The sequence below is a fragment of the Ceratotherium simum genome, chromosome 18 (assembly GCF_057802395.1).
Source record: "Ceratotherium simum simum isolate JZ-2026a chromosome 18, ASM5780239v1, whole genome shotgun sequence".
In the NCBI taxonomy this organism is placed as follows: domain Eukaryota; kingdom Metazoa; phylum Chordata; class Mammalia; order Perissodactyla; family Rhinocerotidae; genus Ceratotherium; species Ceratotherium simum.
In genome coordinates, this window is record NC_141917.1 from 47,508,913 (window position 1) to 47,533,340 (window position 24,428).

General features: G+C 43.1%; 1 protein-coding gene across 2 annotated transcripts in view; it reads left to right on the plus strand.

Moving 5' to 3' along the window:
* The first annotated feature begins 1,457 nt into the window (after nt 1–1,457).
* Nucleotides 1,458–24,428, plus strand: part of ZSWIM6 (zinc finger SWIM-type containing 6) — a 188,651-nt gene continuing 165,680 nt past the window's right edge. The window contains exon 1 of one of the 2 annotated variants that reach the window (XM_087443312.1): nt 1,458–2,183. In XM_087443312.1, the coding sequence (XP_087299438.1) occupies nt 1,520–2,183 (664 nt within the window). In that variant the 5' untranslated portion in view covers nt 1,458–1,519. The remainder of the gene's footprint in view (nt 2,184–24,428) is intronic. The other variant, XM_087443311.1, reaches the window with a different exon arrangement.

Here is a 24,428-nt window from a genome sequence, read left to right on the forward strand (position 1 = left end):
CTGTGAAGTGCGAACAATGTCCGCAGGGTTCCCCGTTCAGCCCGGGACTTGCTTCCCCGCCTTCACCGGCGCCCTGGCACCAGCGAGCTGCGCTCTTCGCTCGCTCTCGCCCGCTGGCCCCCACGCTGCCTTTCCCGGGAGGAAGGGCGTTCGGGCGCCGCTCGGACGGCGGACAGCGCCGCGCGCGCCCCGAGCGCCTTGGCTCCCCGCAGCCCAGCGCCCGGGGCCGAGCCGGGCCGCAGACCCAAGAGCGCACCGAGCGCGCTCGCGGCCGCCGAGCGGCCCGGGCGCGCCGTCTGCAGCCGGCTGGGCTGTGCGCGCGCGTCCGTGGGGTGTGTGCGCGCGCTCCCGGGGCATGGGTACTCACAAAGGTGTGTTTGTTAAATCCACTGCCCGGGTGTACCCTCCACCCCGAGCGGGAGCACCCTGGGCCTGGAGCGGGGTCTCGGCGACGCGGGAGCGACGAGGGCCGGTTCAAGTTCCCCAGCTCCGTGCCGGCGGCCCAGCCGGCTTCCTCGCCCGCCGGGCTGCGGGAGCGCGAGGGCGGGGCGGCTGCGGCCGGCTCGGGACGCGCGTCGCACAGCTGCGGGGCAGGTTCCGAGCGCCCTGCCCGTTTTCGGACACTTTGGCCGGGACAGAGCGGACGCGGGGCTCGGGCTGGGTGAGCTGCTGCGGAGCGGGCGCTCTTCTGCCCCACCCGAGTCTGCAAAAGTGAACTGGAAAACAGCCGCCGAGCGCAGCCTCCTCCCTCTTCCCCGGTGCCGCAGCCCCGGCTGGGGGTGGGGGGAGTGCCCCCGGGCCGGTGGAAGGGAAGCGGACGGCCAGGCGGCCTCGGCCGCACCTCCTCCCCCTTCCTCTCCACCCCCGTCCCCTGGGCTCCACGCCGCATTTCTTTGTTTTGAAAGCGCCTCCTCCGCCCAGAGGCTTTTCCCCCAGCGGGCAGACTCAGACCGCGGGGTGGGGCATCGGCCCGCGGGCCCCGCCCCCATTTAGCCCTGACCCCTCCCCCTTGCTCACCTCCCGTCTCCTCTTCCCTCCCCGCTGAGACCCACGAGGCGCGTCCACACTTGCCGGACATCAAAGGGAGGCAGAGAATTGGAGGGGGAAGTGAGTAGGCAGGGGGCGCAGAGACCCACCCACCTTAGGCCAGGCCCGGCGGCCCGCCCCCTCCCGCGGGAACCCCGCCTGAGCCCCGCCCCCCGCGTCAGAGCAGCCTGACATTCTCACAACCCACCGAGCACCCAACCCCGCCGCCTCCGCTACCCCCGTGTCCACCGAGTGCTCTATTTATGTTTCAGCCCAGCGATTTGCATAGGCCCCGCCTCGGGCCCTAGGTCCCCCTATCGGTGCCCCGCCTCGGCCTGGACGTCACGGCGGAGGCCCCACCTCTTGTGCCCGAACAAGGAGCGGTGGGCCCTAGATGGCAGCGTAGCGTCGCGGCGGCGTGTGCGTGTCGCGCTTTCTTGTGCCGTTTATAGGGTCCTGGCACTTCCGCTGTCGGGTTAGAAGCGGCGCGGTCATGGCGGAGCGCGGACAGCAGCCTCCTCCCGCGAAACGGCTCTGCTGCCGGCCGGGCGGCGGCGGCGGTGGCGGCGGGGGCAGCAGCGGCGGCGGAGGACCGGGTGGCGGCTATAGCTCTGCCTGTCGGCCGGGCCCGCGGGCGGGCGGTGCGGCGGCGGCGGCGGCGTGCGGGGGCGGCGCGGCGCTGGGTCTGCTGCCGCCGGGCAAGACCCAGAGCCCCGAGTCGCTGCTGGACATCGCTGCGCGCAAGGTGGCGGAGAAGTGGCCGTTCCAGCGCGTGGAGGAGCGCTTCGAGCGCATCCCGGAGCCGGTGCAGCGCCGCATCGTTTACTGGTCCTTCCCCCGCAGCGAGCGGGAGATCTGCATGTACTCGTCCTTCAACACCGGCGGCGGCGCCGCGGGCGGCCCCGGCGACGACAGCGGCGGCCCCGGCGGCGCGGGCGGCGGCGCGGGCGGCGCGGGCGGCGGCGGCTCCTCTTCCTCGCCGGCCGCCACCTCGGCCGCCGCCGCCGCTGCCGCTGCCGCCGCCGCCGCTGCCGGGGCCGGTGCCCCGTCGGTGGGGGCCGCCGGGTCGGCGGACGGCGGCGACGAGACACGGCTGCCCTTCCGCCGGGGCATCGCGCTGCTGGAGAGCGGCTGCGTCGACAACGTCCTGCAAGTTGGTGAGTCAGGGGCAGCCGCGGGGCCGTCTGTCCGTCTGTCTGTTTCTCGGGGGGGAGCCCGCCCCCGCCCCCGCCCCCGCCCCTCCGGCAGCCCCTGTGCCCGGCGCGCGCCCGCACCCCCGCCCGGTGCCCTCACCGGCCCGGACGGTCCCCCCCGAGCGGAGCGCCCTTTTCCTCCCCGCCCCCTGTCTCCCCGGACGGGCCAGCGCGAGTGGGAAATGAATCAGCAGGACGCGCCCCACCGCGGGGTCGGCGGGTGGGTGTCGGTGCCCCCGGCCCGCCGCGTTCCCCGCCCTTCTCCCGGGGGGCACGTCTTGGAGGGCTGCTCGCCTTTTTTGGGGGGTGGATGTGGACAAAGGCGCGGGCGGCCGGGATCCGGCGGAGGGTGTGTGGCGGGGCCGTGCGGGGCGGGGGAGGGGGCGCGGGCCGCACAGACAATGCCGGCCGGGGCCGAGCCGGCGGCCGGGCCGCGCTCTGCCCTCTCCCTCCTCTGTCCCCTTGTCTGTCGCTCGTCCTCTTTCTTTCTCCTCTCCCCTCTCCCCGCCCCCTCGATTTGAGGGGAGGGGAATACATTTTAATGCCACTCGGCGGCCGCTTCTCTCGGGCTTCGACGACGGGCTGGCGGCCGCGGCGCTCGGGGGTCGCTGCGGCGTCTGGTCTGGCCCGGCGAGCGCCGCCGGCCGCCCCGGGAATTCAGTGTCTTTTTCTGCGCGCCTGCCCTGTCTCGGAGCAGCGCGGGAGGGAGGCGCGCGCTGGACCCCCTCTCCGGAAGGACCTCTCCCCCCGAGGACGCTCTCGAATCAGAGGGCGCGAGCCCAGGAAGGAGCGGCTCGCGCTTCCCTTTGCTGCGGGGCCGCGGCGGGTCCCGGGGGCTCCTGCCGCCCGAGTTTGGTTTGTCCCGGCGGCCGGTGGTCGTGCTCGGTGCCAGCCGCGGGGCGCAGTGACGGGCTCTGCGCTCCCGGCCGGCGGCCGCAGGCGCCCGAGGCGGAGGGGCTCCCGGCCGCCCCGCGTCCCTCCCGGCGCGGCCGCCTGGCAGCCGGGCGCGACCCCGCACTTTGTTCTCATTTTCAGGTGTATTTGTGTCTTTCAGTTTTGTGTCATCCTCCGAAAAAGGGAAACCAAAGAAGAGTCTCTTTATTTCTTTTTAGCGCTTGTAAAGTAGAAGATATTTGACAAAGGCGAGAGAAGGACTTGTGATTTAAAGCTGCACAGCCTTCCTTTCTATGACAGACCATGCGAGTTTTCTCGCATACAGAGTTGAGAAGCTTTCCCTGGCCTCTCCCACCCCCAGTGGTTTTTTTCTGGCCGGATATCTTTTTCAGCCGTAGTGATGAGGATGTTTGAGCTGGACTGAAAAGAACAATGCTATAGTGAAACTCCCCTCTCCCCATATTTTTCTCCTGATTGCCGTCGACGTATTTTCTACCCCCCTCCCATGTTGCTGTCTACTTTAAATTATGGTGAGGGACACGGTACCTAATGAATGGGGAGATGTTTGGAAGCATCACTCTTTCTGATTTTTAATTTCATCTTTTCTTTCTGCAGTCAGTTCCTTTTATCCTTCTCTTTGGGAGTCGTGTGGGGGTCTGGATAGGGGACCCTAAAGAGAATTAAGATTTGTTTAAATCCTGTCTGGTTAATTTGAATTCTAATGCAATTTGCAAGCGTGATTTTCTGCCTGGTCATTTATTTCCAAAGGCAGCCCCCAGTATTGCCTTTCTGGGTTCGGTCCCCTTTCTGTGTGTCTAGAGGGGAGTTAACTTTTGAGTCTCTCCATCTATCCTTTTTTAAAAGGAGTCTAATTAACATTCTTTCAAGTTATTTTTTTTTTTTTCTTGTTTCCTGCCGGGTTGAAATGGATTGAAGCACATCTATGGTTTCTCAGTATAACAAACTAGAGTTTGCGAATTTTTATGGCTTGGCTGGCAATGTTGAGTTTTTTTTCTTCTGTGCTTGACTCTGCTTGCAAGCAATGAGGAATGACAGGAGAGCACATAGGGAGGGTTTCTTGGCTGATTGCATTTAAGCCAGGAATTCACTGTGAAAATAAAGCCAAGGGGCATAAATAAAAGATGCAATCTTCTCTAGGAGACAGGCACACAGCGTGGGCTTTGCCTGCTTTCATCAGTGAAGAGGCCTGGGTGAGTTGTAAAAGAAAATAGTAACTTTTTGAATAGTCCCCAAAGGGGAAAGAGGCCACTGAACGGAGTTGGCAGTGGTTGATGTGAAGTAGTATGATGCCTCTGGTATAGTTTGATGAGTTGACCACCCCTTCGGAAACACTTACCGTACGTGCTAAACAAGTGCTGTACAAATTGTGGAAAATATTCTTTTTTCCTCTCTTGAGTTCTGCCAATTTCCTTAACTTCCAAGTTGTATGACTTGTTGTGCCAGTCAGATTGGAGATGGAAGGCTGTTAAATGCCTGGCAGCTGGCACTGTCAGATAGAAAACTTATGACCAGGATTTTTTTTCTTGATGGGGAATGGAGAGAGTGGCTAGATTAACCGTCTAATTTAGCTCTAAGTGGTGGTTGGATTTGGTATACTAACTCAAGAGCCTTATTTTATAATTTTGTGATTTGAGGTAGAACTCTTTTTTGCTTCAGGACCTGAAATGGAAAAGAACAGCATACTATGTTGATAGCATCATAAGCAATTTTCTGGTATTGCAAAATTACGAGTTTGTTTGTACAGGAAGTATTCATTGACTTTTGTAGAGATGACTAAATTATAGCTACAATAGGGAAAATTGAGTTGTTGGATTTTATATTTACTCTGTTGAAGATTATGTAAGGATTGAGGGGTAGAAAATTGGGACTTCTCAGAAATTAAACATACTTGCTAGTTGTTATTTTTCAACTCAGATTTTGAGAAGAAGAAATTTAAAGGAAAACAGTTGAAATCCTGGCGTAGTGGTTGTAAGCAGTATTTAATTGGTGCAGAGCTGTCCATCGGTTGGTTATAGGAAATTTTAGAGAAAACGTAGTTGCCTTATTTTCGTTAAATAATGATTTATTGGAAGGGAGCTATGGCTGAAGGTGCTTGTATGTAAATCCTATTGACATCATTTAAGTAATGATTTAGAAGTCACGTAAAAAAATTTCCCGAAAATTTTACCTGGGAAAGAGCTTCCCTGATATGACCTGAAACTCGAATTATAAAGGAAAAGAGATAAATTTAATTGTATAAAAAAATCTAAAAATTTCTATGGGACTGAAAACATTATAAATGAAGTTAAACAGCTAACTGTGGCAAATATTTGCAGCATGTTTTACCAAGGGCTAACTGAGAACTCTTGAAAATTGGTAAAAAAAAAAAAAAAAAAAGAAACAGGAGAGATGAGGAACCCAGTAAAAAAAAAAATGGGCAACACATTTCCCAAGGAAATGCAAATGATTATAAACTTTTCACCTTCACTTTTACGTAAAGAGATACAAGTAAAAATGACATACCATTTTCATCTACTGCATTGGTGAATACTAAAAAGATGGGTAGACAGTACCCAGACTTGAGGAGGTGGGAGAAGAGGATGCTGCCACCCTTTTGCTACTGGCACAATCTTTTTCTGTCATTTCTAGGAATTTATCCTATAGATATATTGATATTAAGGCAGGAAGGTGTTCTTTACAGTGAGTGGTGCTCGTTGCGGTGTGGTTTGCAATACTGAAAAGCAGGAATCAACCTAAATATCTATCAGGGGGAACTGGTTAAGAAGTACTCGGTGAAATACTATGCAACGATGAAAAAAGCGAAGTAGATTTATGTATACTGACAAGAAAAGATGACCAGAATATTTCATTTAAAATCAAGTAAACTGTTCATATAGTATGCTGCAATTTCTGTTTAAAACAAAAAAGAGACTTGCATATGGATGTATAAAAATGTCTGGAAGGCTACACAAGCAACCATTGAATATGGGTATCTTTGGAGAAGGGCAGTCAAGTACTCAAATGGGCAAGGTTTTAGGGGGAATTTTACTTTTTCATATTATGCCTATCTTATGATTGGATTTTTCTTAAAACTAGAAGTATCTATTTTTGTAATAAAAAAATCTTAGATTATCTTTCTGTTTTTAGTTCACATTGTGGGTGTCTCCCCTTTCTGAAGACCTGGTGTACACTGAAATTTTTTTTGTTTTGAAACACACAGTTTCCTTATTTGTGACTAAATCATTTTAAAAGCAAGAACTGCCTAAACTAGGGTCTTGTCTTTTGTATGAGAAGGGAGGAGATGAGTTTTAAAAGGAGTTGCTTTTTTTTTTTTTTTTTTGCTGGTTACTTTTGGGAGAAAAGAATATTGCCCAGAATTCTGTTAACACTTGGGTAAATTCGTTCTTATGGTCTTTTCAGATTCATAACTTAAAGTGTCTTATTTTAGGAGATGGCAAGGCAGTGAAAGGGGATCGTTCTTAGAATTCAAACGGGTAAAAATTTTAATCGGCTAACTTATTTAAGGTTAATATACTGGCCTTTTTTTGACTATTTTGGTTTTCTTTACAGACCAGAGATTATGATATACAGATGTGATTCTAAACACACTTTCAGAATTGAGTGCTTTGTTTATTGATAATAGTATATTTCATTGAATGCATTTTTAAGATTAAAGTAATAATATAGAACAATTTTGATTCAGTTCCTATGCTTTTTCTGTCTTGATGAATGGAAAAGTACACAAAAGAAATTTTGAAACTAGTTGTCTATGCATTTTTTATTGTTGTTGCTCTGTGTGAGCTGAGGTGTTTGATTTGCTTACAGTTGATTTTTGAGAGTATTTGAGTACCTCGTATGTGCTCAGCATTGTGACGGAAGTTAAGTTTTCAATTTTAGGTGAGGAAGTCTTGGAATTGGTTGATACTTGGTTCTCTGGTTAGTATTGGTCCAGTGAGGAGATCTGACGTGTTTAGGAGACAGAATCCTGGAAGGTGGTATTGCAGATTTGGCTGAAGCAAACATTTCTGCTCTTGGTTCAGTTTTGAATTTCTTGCCACACAGTTGTATTCTGAGTACACCCTCGGATTGAAGAGGAAAAGGCCGTCCCCATTATTTTATTTCAGCTGTGCATTGCATTTCATCCTTTTTGCAGATGCGAGACTTTGATGCCTTTCCCTTTAAAAACATCAGGATGCCTGTGGAATATGTCCTTTAATAGAAGAATTATTGCTATTAATTGAACAGTTCAAGTCATTATTGTCTTAAGTATGTCCTGGCTGATTTTTAAGATGTTTATCCTGGGCCTCTTTTCTTTTCACAATGGGTAATCAATTGCTATCAATTCTAAGTGTTTCATCTGGAAAGACTCAGGCCAGTGTATCTTTTCTGCTCATACTCGTTAAGAGTTTAGTTGAGAATGTGTGATTTCAGCTACTAATATGTTCAGTGAACAGGATGGCAGTGGAGGAATGACTGATATTTTCTTTTAAGAAAGCTATCGCTTTTAAAAATTACACGATTTGATCTGTACTAATTCTGCATGCTTACATGCTTTATATTTTTGTGTTAGAAAATCAGTTTTCTTCAATGATAACAAAATGAATTTGATACCTTTATGTTAAGGAGATGACTTACATTTACGTATGATAAAAGAAACCATGTCGTGTTAGAAACTTGTGTTAGAAATTTTTATAGGGGCAGTCGTTAAACTTGAACTTCTGTTGACCTTCAACTGTTATATTTAAGATGACAAATATCCTAGAAAAGAAAGCAGATTATAGGTAAGTATAAACATCTTACAAACAAAGCAGATTATAGGCAGTCTTTTAAAATGGAAATAGACTACGCAGAACCCACAAAACCGTTTTTAGTTACCTTTCAAATTACTATGATATAATTTCAAGAACGGTGCTTTCTCCCAACAAAAAAGCTTAATTTGATTTTCTTGGTTTATTAATTTTTGACATATGTAAATGTTTGGGGATTACTGTAAATTAGAAAACATGAGCCATTTCCTCCTCTAAATGGATGGGAAGACTTTCCATCTTCTGAGAATTCAGTATCAAATGATAATTTGGAGAAAAATGTTACATATTCTTGTCTCATGAAAAGAGACTCTTGTTTCTCAGTCCTAGCCAGAGTCTCAAAAATAAAGTGTGTTCGTTAGATTTGTTTAGAAAACCTGAATGTCTTTCCAGTTTTTGCTTTCAGTGCCCTGTGTTCTGCTAAGAATATGCTTTGTACATGGTTTTCAGTTCTTTAAAACTAGGATGCTTCCTTTATTTTTTTCATCTAGAAAAGGTAGCTAACGTAAGCTCAGGAGAGAATGCATTGCAAAATCTGCTTTTCATGTTGAATTTAAAGATTGACTTTCAGGAAAGTGGACTCTTGGTAAAGTATGCTAAATGATTTATATTTGTGGAATTCTTAAATGATAACTAGTTTTGTGTCAGCTAATAAATATATATATTTACATATATTTATTTATGTATTTGTAACTAACTTGATGTTCACAAGTGAGCAGAAGGGGAGACAAATGAACCGAGGTGTCATTGGAGTACTGTTACCTCAAGCATATTCCATTGATCTCTATGTATAGATAAGCTCTGTTTCATTTCTTCTTAAAATATGCTAACAGATGAGAAGCTGTTTTTATAACATACTCTTGCATGATAGCTGTTACCTACTTGTAGAGCCATGGAGATTTTAGAGATGAAAAGGTAACATATCAATTCCAGCGTCCCCCATTTTCCTGAGGAGACAGCTGAGACCCAGACATGTTGAGTAATTTGTCCAGAGAGGCATAGTAAATTGCAAAGTTAAACATTGAATCTCTGTTTTTCCACTGCTCAGGCTGCCTCTTAATATGCTGGGAATGTTTGACAAGTCTCAGAAAATCTCAGAAATCAGAACAAGCATATTCTTGAATGTAAATTGACTGGACTATTGGCTAACATTTTATTAAATATTGTAAAAGTATTTCTAGATAGCATTTTAGTTTCAGGCCAAATTCTACTGGCTTCAGTTAAGCAATGATTCTAGCATGCTAGATAGGTAAAACATTTGTAGACATTTGGAAATTGTACAGATGTTCTAAGATGAGATTAAAGTTCAGGAGAAGTTAGTTAGGATTGCTAACTGTAGGCAACTATATTACACCCATGTAATAAAGAATTTACTGAAAGTTTAGAGTGCTTATGCAGAATTATAGAAGTTAATACGCACTAAGAAATTTGACTGCTCTGAATTTAGTGTATTTATGAAAACTTATCCAGTAGTGTCTGTATTTGACCGGTTTTTGTATGCTTTTCAGTGTTTTTGTTAGTGTCCCCCCATCCTCATCCCTAGTAAAGAGTATGTACATAACTCCTAGATAAACTTCTTTCATATAATTGATGTGGCCTCAAAACTTTAGTGACCTCTCTGACTTAAAGACCTCTTGTGTGATTTGGGGCATTTTTTCACTGAGCTGAACATGATTTACGGTGAACCTCTTAATACTATTGCAACAACATTTACTCATAGTAGTAGTAATAATAGCAGTTAACGCTTTTAGCGCTTAACCGTGTACCAGATAACCGTGCTAAGCACTTTTTATTTTTTAACAGCCCTATGAGGTAGGTACTCTTACTATTCTCATTTTACAGGTAAGAAAACTGAAGCATAGGAAAAAAGTACACGTAACTTTTGCCCAAGGTCACACAGGCTGGTAAATGATGGAGCCAGGCACAGCCTCTCTGGCTGATACTCTTACCGTCTGAGTAATACTGCCTGTGATGCGTCATCATTAACTATTCTAGAAGGTTCATCTTTAGGTTTATAGTCTATTGGTACTTTCTAGAGTCACTTTCACAATGGCCAGAATTTTAAATTGTGATCAAAGCTTTGATTTTTAATGTGTATTTTTAAAATTTGACTTGAAAGAAATGCATGTTAAAAATGCATTTTATGAATGAATTTTAGCTTGGAGGATGGTTGTGGGGGGTGATTTTGATCATCTTCCATCAGATGTTTTTAACTCCTGAAAGAGGAATAACTTGTAGGTTAGATCTAATTTTGGTATCTATGCAGCAAAGGTAATCTCTCAAAGTATATTTAAGAAATTATATATTTATCTCATTTAAGGGCCCTTTTTAAGTGTTATAATTAAAAATTAACTATTTCTTGTTATTGGTAAAAAGATTTAATGATCTTTGAAAGAGATAGTTTATTGGAAGGATGCTAATTGGTAGGATGCAGTAGAACCTGTCAGTACATTTAAATTCTTACTAATCGAATAAGCTGATCAGATAAATTGGAAGCTCATTTAGTGAATTAATGTGCTTAAAATTCAAGTGACTCACTGCTTGATCCTGCCTTATTTAACAGTCTGTCTGTTTACGTAAAGCATTTTTCATGGTTAGATTTCTAATGTTGTCAGATCTCTAATGTTGGAAGGTATTATACAGAAAATATCCATAAGAAGATAGCATGGGGGCTGGCCGGCCTGGTGGTGTAGTGGTTAAGTTTGCTCACTGACTTCAGCAGCCCGGGGTTCACAGGTTCAGATCCCTGGGTGCAGACCTTCGCACCGCTCATCAAGCCATGCTGTGGCGGCATCCCACATAAAAAATAGAGGAAGATGGGCACAGATATTAGCACAGGGCCAATCTTCCTCAGCAAAAAGAGGAAGATTGGCAATAGATGTTAGCTCAAGGCCAATCTTCCTTGCCAAAAAAAGAGATAGCAAGTAGAATGAATCCACAGAAGCGAGATTTAAATTCTCTTACTTCATTAAGTACAATTTATATTGTTACCTGTGCCACCTTGTACCTGTTAAATATTTGCTGACAGTGACCAGCGTTTTTATAAGTAAAGTATAATATTTTATAATTTCAGTGTAGAGGGCAGAGCCGGGACACTCTTGTGGTGCTGCTGTTGGTCTTCCTTGGAAAAGGCCCGCACAAGTTGGAGGCAGCACTGTGTTTGGTTATGCTGAACCTTTGCTCCTGCTTCCACTTTGTATGAACTCATTTCTACAAAGAAGATGGTCATGGTTTTTATAAATATTTGTCGTAAAATAAGCCCCTAAAACTTAAATAACCAGAAATTTGTAATCTGGTTGTTGCATGTGAGTAAGGACGTTTTTCTGTATGTTTGACCTGTTTCTTTAGGACTTCGTTTCTTTAGCCTTCTTCAGGCTTCCTTAGCACTTAGGATTTTGTACTCTTGACTCCATCTTCTGATTCTCCCATCCCTCCCTCCCCCAGTTATCACCTGTGTAATTTTTGTCTTATACTTTCTCTAGACTGTGGTAAAGCTGAGGCCTGAGATGACCAGTGGCTGCTTTGTGATGCTGATAGAATCAAGTGAGACTTGAAGGCAGGAGATGGGGGAGCCTCTGAACCCAGCCTGCCTCAGAACTCCAGTATTCTTCCTTCTTTCCTTCCTTCCCTCACTGCCCTTCCTCTCTCCCTTCCTTTCTTGGGCGTGGGGCAGTGGGGAATGGAGTGCGGGGAGTGAGGAGTAGGAGGGAGTGGTAGGAAACAAGGCAGGAAATGGAAGAGGTAGGAAATACACCAACCAGGACAGTGTCTTCCATTCCCTCTTTCCCTGCAGTTGTCCCCTCCCCTCCAACCTCCCTTGATTTAGGGAAATAAAGCTGAGGTCACAAGGACCTATGTGTTCCAGCTGCTGCTTGGCTGCTATATTTAGCCTGGCCCTACATCAGGCTGGCACCAGGCCATGATGGCACAGGGCCAGCACGTTGTGGGACTGCTGGCAAATGTCAAAAACCTAACTTATTCGGTTATCAAACTGAACTAATTTTCAGACGTAGTCTGTGCAGTGATATTCTACTTATCTCTACTTTTATAAAATGGGGTGTGTGTCTTTTTTTAGAAAGGATTGATTTTTGATAATAGTCAGACTACTATAACTATTTTAGATAGGAGAAAGATTTGAGAATTGCCTTATCAGATCAGACTTACATCCAGCTCAATAATTTTGGTTTTGTGATGGCACCAAGAGGTGTGGAATTTGCCTGATTTATTTAGTATGCCTTGGCCATCTTTAAAATTGCCATTGCTGTTGAAGTTGTGGAGTTTGTGTTGGTTTATATAATTACAGGTATCATCAGACATTTTTAAAAAACACATGCACTGTTTTTTCCTACCATTGTCAGTGCTCTCTTTGCTAACACAGTTGTGTGTGTTTAGGTTTGGTTAAAGCTGTAGGAATATGTTTAATAAATAAAAAATCTTATTATTTATTCTTATGGGGAACAGCTAGGTTTTGGTTGAAATATCAGTATCTGGATCTAGATTCTGTATTCTCTAAAGCCTATGTGGATTGTATTTGCAAACTGAGTTTTTAACTTCTGGATGCACATGTGAATTTAAGAACATTTTGAGTTGCACTCAAAATGAAAAATATGCTGTATTTGTTGTTGAATACTTTTGGAAATAAGTAAAAAGAATGTCACAGTATGTGACACAAATGTATCTTTGGAAGGGACTTTGATAAGAAGAACAGTATTTATATTTTTTCTATAGCGGTACATAGAAAAGCCAAGAGTATGTTAGGGATGATTTTCGGTGTACGATGGACTACGCTTAATATGAATAGAGTGGGGATGATGATTATTCGCTATTCAGTGAGTAGTGGTGTAATGTACTTAGATCTGTTGAATGGCAGGATAACATTTAGTTAGTGCATTGATCTGATGCCCTTCTTAAGGTAGCACAAAATAATTGGCCAAATAACTAGAAATAGAATCAAATTGATTTTTGTCTTCACTTTGTCTTTAAGGTAGTGATTAAATGAATTCTGCTGAATTTACTTTTGTGAAATAAGAAAGCTTAAAGTGAGAGATTTAGCAAAAGGTGAATTGCTTGTCTAATAGCTTAGAAAAGACAGATATTTTAGTTTATTTAAATTTTTACATCTTTAAATGAGATACTTACATTGTGGATAAGAGCAAGTTAGGCAGCTTGCTGTTGCTGATCCAGTAATACTTTATTTCTTTACTTAGGGTAAAAACAAAAATTTCATTAGGAAATATATTCAGAATGTCTTGGGGATAGAGTATCAAGTACATTGAACTATATCACAGTGTAGTTATTGTACCACATGGTGTCTTTCTGCAGTTAGAGGTTATGGGTATGGTAGGTATTCCAAAAGTGGCTTGGTGATAGATCCATTGATCTGTGTATGTATGATTCTGTATTAATATGATGCATAGAACATTCTAATCGACTGGATGGAAGTAGGTAACTATTTTACAGATCCTTAATGTAATTTAAATTTTATTTAGGTGAGTCATGTAAATGATGTCAGCTCCAGTTTAACTAAGAAGCTTGATTAAAACCAAAGCCCAGAAGGTAGTTTGACTAGTGCTGTTTAGAATCCTTATAAGCAAAGTGCTCAAATGACGTTCCTTATTGGAACTTGTCAGAGCAGTTTCTTTGCAGTTTTCATGGATCTTTCTTAGCAACTCATTAAAAAGGCATTTTGTCTAAGCTATTTCATAAATAGCAGGAAATTCCAGAGTACTGGATAGTATTGCAATTTTGCTTTCAATAAGGACTATCGCAATGGGAAAAAAAGTTTTTAAAAAACTCTTTATTCGTTTTAATAATTTGTGGCAAAATACTTTTACTTTAAAATGGGCAGATTTTTAAAAAAATTCTTGTTTTTACAGTAATTTAGGTTTCATCCGTGATTTTTCATGCTCATTTATTTTTCATGATGTGTTTTCATAGTTCATAATTTTAGATGTGTTAGAAAAAATTTGATGATACATGAGCCAGTGACTATGAGCTCATTCAAAATTCAGTGTATGTATTAGTTCTGAATTTGTATTAGTAACTCATAGCTTAGCAGTGCCTTGTCCTTTGATTTTGATGAATCGTGAGACTTCTGAGTTTTTGTGCCCTTCTATGGAATTTATTTTTTGACGCATAAGGATATGGTTTGTATTTCTTAAACCGTGTGTGTGTGCGAGCTCGTGTGTGTGTTGGGGTCTTGGGGAGGAATCGTGGTAGTGGTGGGCTAAGCGGTGATGCGTTAAACTCAGAAAAGCACAAAAAATTCGAGTGGCCATGTTCAAATATAGAAGGTTTCCTTTCCTCTCCCTTTTTTCAAGAATCTGTATTTCATTGGGCTGCTTATTTAATGTTGTTATATGAAAACTTACTTTTTACTTATTGCTTCCCCCCCCTTTCTTCCTATTAAAAGATAGTAACAACTCAGAATGGGATCTGTGAAAGTTCAGTCTATCTTATGGTGGTTTTGGGGATGTATTGGCTACTGCATCTCTAAAAGGCTAGTTTTAAAAATTTACTCCTTGAGTTGCTGCTTCTCTCTTTGATCCTTTACAGTTGTGGAGCAACTAGTTTCTTTTTGGTTTGTTTCTTTTTGGTTTGCCTTTTTAATCATTTTGAATTGACTTTTTTTTTTTGGTGAGGAAGAGCAGCCCTGAGCTAACATCCATGCCAATCTTCCTCCTTTGTTTTTCCCTTTTTCTCCCCAAAGCCCCAGTAGATGGTTGTATGTCATAGCTGCACATCTTTCTAGTTGCTCTATGTGGGACGCAGCCTCAGCATGGCCAGAGAAGCGCTGCGTCGGTGCGCGCCCGGGATCTGAACCCGGGCTGCCAGCAGCGGAGCGCGCACTTAACCGCCAAGCCACGGGGCCGGCCCCTTGAATTGACTTTGAACCTCTTTCAAGAAGCCTTATTTAATAAATCTAGAAAATTCTACATCTTGACTCTTTCAGTCTTTCTAGATTACTTAAGAAATCTGGAACCATCATACTGTTTTTTAAAAAGATACAGTAGTAAATCAGGTACATTCAGGTAATTTGGTTTTCTTCTGGTGAAAGTAGATAGACCTTCTGAAATTCTACAAGCGGTTGTTTTAGAGACTGACACTGACCTGTCTGATTCATGGCCTTTTCTAAACTTGAGAACAGAACTGTGGAACTCATCTTTACTGTAAAAATTGGAGGAAATGAGGGGTAGTTTCTGAGGAGAAATGAGAAAACAATTCCTTTGTAGGATTGCAGATTTCTAAGAATCTTTGATAGAGGGAGCAACAGTTGGCTATCAAAGGACTCAAAATATGAAGTACTAACAAATACGTATAAAAATATTCTGCCGTACACTGAGTCGTTTTGAATTTCCCATTGTTTAGTGGATGTTTCTGATCTTGTTTTTTGGAATGAGAATCACAGAATATTTAAATACGAAGTCCCCTTTTGGAGTGAAAGATGAATCTGCTAGATTGAAAAAATACTGGCAGATTTTAAATCCAGGACAGCCAACTATTGATAGTGCCAGTGCAGTATGTACATAGTAGACACTGAAATGTTACTTGAATGAATGATAGGCTTAGGTTATATGCCGGTCTTCATGGATGCCTGTATGAAATTCTCATAGTTGAAAAACAGCTCCAAGTTCTCATTTCTTTTTGATTTTCTGAATCTAAGTTGCTGAAATTTAGTCTCTTAAGAGGTTTTTCTTTTTTTTTTTTGTGAGGAAGATCAGCCCTGAGCTAACATCTTCCAATCCTCCTCTTTTTGCTGAGGAATACTGGCCCTGTGCTAACATCCGTGCCCATCTTCCTCCACTTTATATGGGATGCCGCCACAGCATGGCTTAACAAGCGGTGTGTCGGTGTGCGCCTGGGATCCAAACCGGCGAACCCAGGGCCACCGCAGCGGAGTGCGTGCACTTAACCACTTGTGCCACCGGGCTGGCCTCCCTCTTAAGAGGTACTTTGAACAGGAATATGACCACAAAATAGGTAGGTTGGTTTCTAGGCCTTGGGTAATTATCATCAATACTTTTCTACAGATACCATGTAAGGTGTCTGTCTTCCTTTTCTTATTTGAGGGGACATTTTCTTTTGGTATGGTTAGGCTTTATTCTTGTTGTTGTTTTTTTTTTTTTTTTGTGAGGAAGATTAGCCCTGAGCTAACATCTGTTGCCAATCCTCCTCGTTTTGCTGAGGAAGATTGGCCCTGGGCTAACATCCGTGACCATCTTCCTCTACTTTATATGTGGGATGCCTGCCACAGCGTGGCTTGATAAGTGGTGCATAGGTCCATGCCCAGGATCCGAACCTGCAAACCCCGGGCCGCCGAAGTGGAGCCCTCGAACTTAACCACTACACCATCGGCCCCTGAGGGGACTTTCTCTTCAAGCTTTTTAACTTATTAACAGCATCAGCCAAAAATCTGTTCTGAAAGCAGTTTTTTGTATTAGATGACTCCAACTTCTAAACAGAAAATGATTTGGGCATTCCCGTGTAGAACAGAACTTTTTGGGTTACCGGAGAAAATAACTGTGAACTGTAAATGCCTTTGAGGGATTAAGAGATTGCTTTTTACTTTTACTTGATATTTCACTTTTTTTTTTTTTTTTTTTTTAAGATTTTTTATTTTTTTTTTCCCCCCAAAGCCCCAGTAGATAGTTGTGTGTCATAGCCGCACATCCTCCTAGTTGCTGTATGTGGGACGCGGCCTCAGCATGGCCGGAGAAGCAGTGCGTCGGTGCGAGCCCGGGATCCGAACCCGGGTCGCCAGCAGTGGAGCGCGCTCACTTAACCACTAAGCCACGGGGCCGGCCCGATATTTCACTTTTTAAAGAAATTGGGAAAAACAAGTTTAGTTAGTTTTCTTAAACTGTTTTTCCCCAGATGACTTGCAAAACGCATGTAACTTTAAAATATCCCATAAGATCTTACACCTTGTGAAAAGATATTGGCTAATTAATAGGAATGGTTTATTAAACTGGTCTACAAAATGCTGATGACTTTCCCTTGAGGTAGAATTTGCTTAAGGCTCAGTTTTGCATAAAATGGGATATATCCAGCAGTGTTTTGAACAATAATTGAACAATAAGAGTGTACCCCAATGCTTGGCTCATGAGGGGGATGTGTTATCCAGATGTTGGGTAACCGTGTGTTCTCATTTGCCCAGTCAGTCTTGGTCTGTGCCTCTTTTCCTGGCGTAATTATGAATTGTCAGCTCTTTTACTCTTAGAAGCGTTCTAGTTCAGACCGTAAAGTATATGGTTACCCTAGCCGTGTATCTTATTTTTCAGAAAGAAGGGGGCAATTAATAAATCAGTTTAAAATTATACTTTGTGTGTTTGGTTGCGCACGTGCTCCAGCGTGTGTGTGTGTCAGTGTGTTTGTGTGTGTGTCAGTGTGTTTGTGTTTGTGTGTGTGTGTGGAGAGAGGGAGAGGGAGAGAGGGAGAGAAGAAGGGAAGAAAAGAGGAGCTGTTTGGGTTGAGAGGAGACCTTTGGCTTATCTCTGGTCTTCATCAGTGGGCTCCACTCAATTTTTAGATAGGAAGTAGATGATTTCTCTCTGGGTTCTCATTCACACCAAAAGGAAGCAGTTAATTAAGAGATTGTCAATCTTGTGGGTTTGATGTTTCCCCCCACCTCGAATTTTTTGTTTTGTTTTTCAATTTAAAGATATGTAAATTTTCCTGTCCTTACTTGATGTAATAGTGTTTTAGCGTTTGTTTGTATTAATGATACAATTCTATTTGCTCATTTTCTTACCTTAGATTGATGTTCACAGGTACTGCTCAGTTAGGTAGCCACTTCTGTGAGTGTATCATTTGCTAATCATGTGGCCATGGGCTTGGAGAAGATGCCTGACCCATCAGGAGACTAGCATCGCATTCCCTGGGTCTTGTCTTACTACCTGTGTACCTTTAGGCAGATCACTTACTGGCTCAGGGTTTCCTTGAGTCTTTATAAAATGGGAATAATTATACCTCTGTCACCTCTATCATGAGGCTGTTAAGAGACCCATATGGGAATACATAAAGTACTTGAATTCTAAATAGTTACACAAAAGGGAAATAGATTATTGTTCTGCAGTGCTCTAGTTTTAACTAATTTCTCCATTTATTATTATTTTCTTCCATTTTTTAATATTTTCCAAAAACCCTGCAATCATCATGTGTTGATTTTGTAATCAGAGAAGGGAAACACTGTTTTAAAAAACTCTGTCTCATTACCATTAGAACACTAAATTTCACTATCTACAGATTAATCTGTTAATATTTTATTATGATTATAATTGTTGCCTGATCTAGTGCAACTAAACAGAATATATATTATTTGGCGAAGTATGCCGTGGCCTAATGCCTCTCTTATTTTTGACTCTAATGATTGATGAATTTTGTCTTCACTTGGAATTTTAGAATTCTTCTCCTGAAGGTAGATAGGGGCATGGCTAAGATCAATTCAATGACATTCACGAATAGAATGGACAGTTTATGGGTTAACCTTATCACTTGGGGTTTAGTTTCTAGGCTTCCCTGAATCAAGCAGCGGATGGAAGAAGATAAAAAATACTCAGTTTCAAATACGTTTCTGAACTTGTCATGTGACTCTATACTAAGATCTACGTTCTCTTCTTTTGGGGGACTTGAATCCATAAAAAGAATTGATTAACCCTTCTCTCCTAATTTAAAGATGTACAAAGAAAGTATTCAGAAAAATAGTTTCAAGTGAAATTTTAAGAGCTTACTATGAACTGAAATCTTGGTTGTGTATTTTTTTCAATTCTATTTTTGGGTGATCTCATAAGTCCTTGCCCTTGAAAGCTCTGCTGATGTGACCTGACTGCCTACCGCACACTCTTCTAGCTATCCAGTGAGAGGCCTGTTAGTGGCCTTTCTGCACTTCTCATACGTACCATAGAGGTTTTCTTTTTATTTCATAAAATAGGCTCTCTGTGTGTGTACACACATGTGTAAGAGGGCACTTCATGTATTTGTAAGAGTGTTATAATCAGCTTGTAAACTTTGGACAGGCAGGGATCAGCTGCTTATAATCTTTATTGCAGCCAGGATGATATTGCCTGTACTCTCCCTGTGCAGACCCTTCAGTAGCTTCCCATTGCTCAGAGGACTAAAATCATGCATGGCTGTGCAAGGCCTGGCATGGTCCAGCCTGGACCCTCATCTGCTTCTTGCACGTGGTTCTCCTTGCCGTTACGCTGCCTCCAAGCTGTCCTGCTCACAGCCTTTCCCCATGTTCTTTTTTCTGCTTGGAATGCTCTTCTTTGCCTGGCTCATGCCTTAGTTGTCAACTTGGCTCAGAAAAATCTCCTGGCAAAGAGTCCTCTCCTTTGTAACCCTAATCATAGTGCCTTTGTGATTTTCTTGGATTGTCTCCCAATTAGATTGTATGTGTGTATGTCTATATGTTTGTGTACGTATTTTTATATCCACAGCTCCCCAGTATGACCCTTTGTGTATAGTTGACTCTCAGAAAAAGTTTGTTGAATAGATGGATGAAGGAAGTGGTATTTTACTTTGGAAATATTTTCCTAACTCTCCAGGATGAGGCGCTGCTTTTACTCAGTGGTTCCATCTGGTCCAGTTTTGTGACTGTGGCTGCTTCAGGTCACTCCCAGATTCCTCAGAGGTACGTTTTCATGCATCTCTGCTGTTAGAAGGACTTTCTTCGAGGAATTTGAGAAGCTCCCTTATCAAGGTTGATTGTATTGGTATGTGGATTTAAATGACACGGACTGAGAAATTCAGTTTGTCTTGTATTACCTGGGAAAAACCAAGCAGCCAAAGGTTTTGAGAGGGTGATAGGGCGTGTTGTTAGAGCAGGAGACTCTTTTGCCCACATGTGTAGGTCAGTTCTCGTCTTGCCTCCTCTTCTCAGTTCTCTTGGGTGAGCAGCTGTGTTCCATCCTGGTGGGCAGGGCACTGGCCTTGGGCAGAGCGAAGGTGCAGGGTTGCTGTGGGCCACACAGCAGGTCTGCGTGCTGCGTTTTTTTTCTGTTCGTTACTCTGTGCATTCTTGCCCATGCTTGAGCTTTTCTTTTTCAGTGTTTTTGTCATGTTAATCTTTGATTCCTCATGTTAATCAAACTCAAAAGTAGCAGGCTAGAATGATGTATGTAAGAAATATCAATCAAGTGTCTGCTACATAAAGTTTTTTAAATTTTTTTATTTTTATTTATTTATTTTGGTGAGGAAGATTGGCCCTGTGCTAATACCTGTGGCCAGTCTTCCTCTTTTTGAACTTTTACTTGAGGAACATTGGCCTTCAGCTAATATCTGTGCAAGTCCTCCTCCATTTCAATGTGTGTGGGACGCTGCCACAGCATGGCTTTCAGGAGGGGTGTAGGTCCGCGCCTGTGATCTGAACCCCAGTTTGCCGAAGTGGAGTACGCCGAAGTTAACCACTCCGCCACTGGGCTGGTCCCCACATAAAGGTATTTTTATCCCGTTAAAGAGATCTTGGACAAACTTGAACCTTTTTCAGTATCTTTTTTTGGGATGTGGGTGGAGGTCAACTCTAATTTGAAAGTTGTATTTATTTACTATTTTATATATTTGCAGCTCATAGTTTCTACCACTTTTTGAATACCAGTTCTGTGCTTTACAAGCATGATCTCCAGCCCTCATAAGAACTTTGGGAAGAAGGTATTCTTTTCTTGACTGGCTGAGGAAACCGAGACATGAGGTGCTAAGTCACTTGTCCAGGAGCACCCAGCCAGTCTGTGTGGACCTGGACACCCAGGCCTCCTAGCTGTCGAGTGGGATCTTGTCACTGTGCTATCTTCTTTTCTTCGTTCAAAATTAGCTCCCTGGCCTTTGAACTGTGTTCCAGGACTTCTGGAATGTGCTGCATTTTATTTCTCTTGATATGGTAGTAATGAATGTTTGACCCATAGTACCTTCTTGCTTCTTGGAGCTGGTACTATATTCAGTTGAATATGACTTGTTTCTTTGCTGAGATTTTTAAAAAATAGAGTTTAAATCACAGCATTTGATGGCATTAATAGTTTGGCTTGAAACAATTACCATTTTCTCTTTCATTGGTTCCTTTATTTTAGTGGGAGACTTGGGGGCAGTGTATGTAGGAGATATATCAAAGAGAAGATGAGTATGATAGAAGCTGTGTGAGGCGGTGGAGGTGCACATAGCTCTGTTCCTGGAGGGCAGCTCCGGGTGCTGTGGGTTGTATTAGCCGCCCTATTGATGGAGAGATTTAGCAGTTTGCTGTAAGAGCTGTGGACGTTCTCTTCTTACTACTAAATTATAGCCTAAAGACCTGTCTAACTCTTAGAGCAAGCCTTAAAATTTCCTTTCCGTCTTTTGGTTTTAGGAAATTCCTGTTTACAGGCGAGGAAAGATTAGATATGTCTTTCCAGGCAACGTCCAGGGCTTTCCCTTCTCCTGTTCCCTCTTGTGTGTAACCATGAGACTATATAAAGGAGCATTTCTGGAGGCTGTTTACTCCTCTAGTCGGAGGTGCCAAGCCCTTTAGTTTTTCAGTTGGGAGTAGGCACTGTAAGGGTGTGCATCCTGATGGGCTGATATAAGATAGTAAATAAAGTCAGGACACTATCCTTCCTTTTAAGACAGGGATTATTAGATTTTGCCTTCTTATGACCTCATTCTTGCTGCCACCATACCCTCTCCTTGAATTAGAGAACTGCCTATGGGTTCAACTTTTATTCCGTAGCTGGGTCTTTCTGTAGGAATTGCAGCTTACTGTGTAGACTTGTCACAAGGTAAAAGCTTAGGAAGTCTATATAACTTGTCGTGATTTTAGCACTTTAACTTATTAAGGTATGTGTTTTGATTATCCGATTTACAAAAGTACTATATAAAAATCCACCTATGCTGTTTAAGTGCTGAAATACTGAGTAAGCTCTGATTTTTACGACCAGGTTATGGGATGAGTAATTACTCTCTGGAGTGAATGCTTCAAAATGAAATAACTGTATGCCTAAGGTGTGATGTGACACCAGATGTATTGAAGCCCCAAAGGTATGTAATTATCTCACTATTCTTGCACATACACACAAGTACTTTTATGCTTATGGCAAGAGTTTTATTTATGTGCAAAAGAAAACTCACTTTTTGATGAGTGAAGGAACAGTCTGTTATTTTTGAGGGGCTCAGAGGTTGTTTCGTGTTACAGACACCATTTCAATCCCCCTGCATTTCTTTAGGGTATAATTTAAATTCATACATCACTGGATTCTAGAGTAAACCAGTATCAAACTATGGATTTCAAATATTAAGGCTAATTTAGGGAGTTTCTCAAAGCACCGTGCTTATGATTTATGGTCTGCGCCTATGCTCACTGACTTGCTCTACGTTCCATTCTTGGACTCTGTTTTGGTCATCAATTGTATTAATCAAAGGCAATAAATGTCGTACTCTGGCTTTCTACTGAAAATAAAAACTCTTAGACTACTTAAATTTTTAATTTTGTGTATAGGTTTTTTGTCTGGTCTCATTCTACAGTTTATGAATAATTAAAGGTGTAGTACCTCAAGCTAATTTGTCCTTTCTGCTTTTAGTTCACTATTAAAATAATATTTTAATCATATTAAAAATGTGACTGATAATTTTTGTTTGTCACAATTCTACTAGCCCCGTTCAGTGAGTTAACTGTGCTGCTATTGACTAGTGTAAAGTGATCAGGTTACATCAGTTTCCCCGTCAGAGGACCAGATACTTCAGTATGGGGATTTGGTTGGTAGTTATGACTTAGCTCCCTGTTCACAAGCCCAGGAGATGAGAATTCCTTAGCCTGGGGACCAGTGGAGGCCCGTGGTGGCTGCTAGGTCTTCCCTTGGGCTAGAGATAGGTGAGTTGAGATACCGTGGGCTTTGGGACTCCAAGTAAAATAGCAGTGATGGTAGCTTACCTGTTTACATCATGATTCTCCTGAGAGGATTTTTGTTTTTTTAATACAGTATTAGGTGGCGGAAGCCAAATGTTAACTTTTGTAACTGTCAGAGAACAGTACAAACATTTAAAGCTTTAAATTCTTAAAAATATAATTCATAAGTAATTTGTGAAAAGAGCACAGTAGGATACTCCCACTATGCTAAGTATCAATATGGTAGGACACTACCATTGTTCCAAGTGTTTGTATTTTCAATAAAGAGACCGGTGAATGTCCGTCTGTATTCATGCTGTCTGATGTGGTAGCCACCAGCCGCGTGTGACTAGTGAGCATTTGAAATGTGGCTAGCCTGAATTGAGATGTGCTGGATGTGTAACACCTGCCTTGGACTTGGAAGACTCAGTGCAATAAACAGAATGTAAAATAATATCATTAATAATTTGTTGAAATGATAATTTTTTGGGTATTTTGGGTTAAATGAAATGTGTTAATTAAAATTAATTTCACTTGTTTCTTTTTACCTTTTTTTTTTGAGGAAGATTAGCCCTGAGCTAACATCTGTTACCAATCCTCCTCTTTTTGCTGAGGAAGATTGGCCCTGGACTAATATCCGTGCCCATCTTCCTCTACTTGATATGGGATGCTGCCACAGCATGGCTTGATAAGTGGTGCATATGTCCACACCCGGGATCCCAACCTGTGAACCCCAGGCCGCTGAAGCAGAGCGTGCGAACTTGACCACTACGCCACCAGGCTGGCCCCTCGTTTTACATTTTTTAATGTGGCTACTAGAAAATTTAAAATTACATGTGTGGCTCTCATTTTTCTTTTTTGCTGAGGAAGATTCGCCCTGAGCTAACGTCTGTTTCCAGTCTTCCTTTTTTTGTATGTGAGCTCCCGCCACAGCATGGCCACTTAGACGAATGGTGTGGGTCCCCGCCTGGGAACTGAGCCCGGACCGCCAAAGTAGAGTGGAGCGTGCCCAACTTAACTACTTGGCCACTGGGGCTGGCCCCACATTTTTCTATTGGTGCTGGTCTATAGACCCTTTGGTCTCTTAATAAGTTCTTTTTATTTGTGTACACAGTTCAGCTATGATTTGGTTACATACTTGATTTTAACTTTTGGTCAACATAAATCTAAGCATCCTATAGTGATTCTTAAATCTTGGTTCCAAGACACTGTTCTTCAATTGCCCTTCAAATTATTTAGGACTGTTTTTCAGTCTTAAGTTTCGAAGGTGGAAGAGCCGTTTGCCAACTGATTATTTTCTACGTTTGAGACTTCATTGGCTAAGTTATTTCCAATAATCTAAGAATCTAAATCCATTTTACCTTTATAGAAAAGTTCAGTGGTTTGGTTATGATATTTAAAATTGGGATTCTATTTCTGGGTAAGGTATACAATGAGAGCTGAAATTATATTTACTTTTAAAAATTGCTTCTTAGAAACCCATTGGCCTCTAACAATGTAAGGAAACTCTTCAAGGTTTGATTTTTTTCATATGAAGACAGAAGGGTGGGGTTTCCTTGAGTTTCAAAGTGTTTTTTGCATTTTATTGTCCAGTGAAAGAAAGGAAGGGGCACAGACCACCATAAGATGGCCAGTTCTTTGTTTTGTCTATCGTAGTAGTTTTCA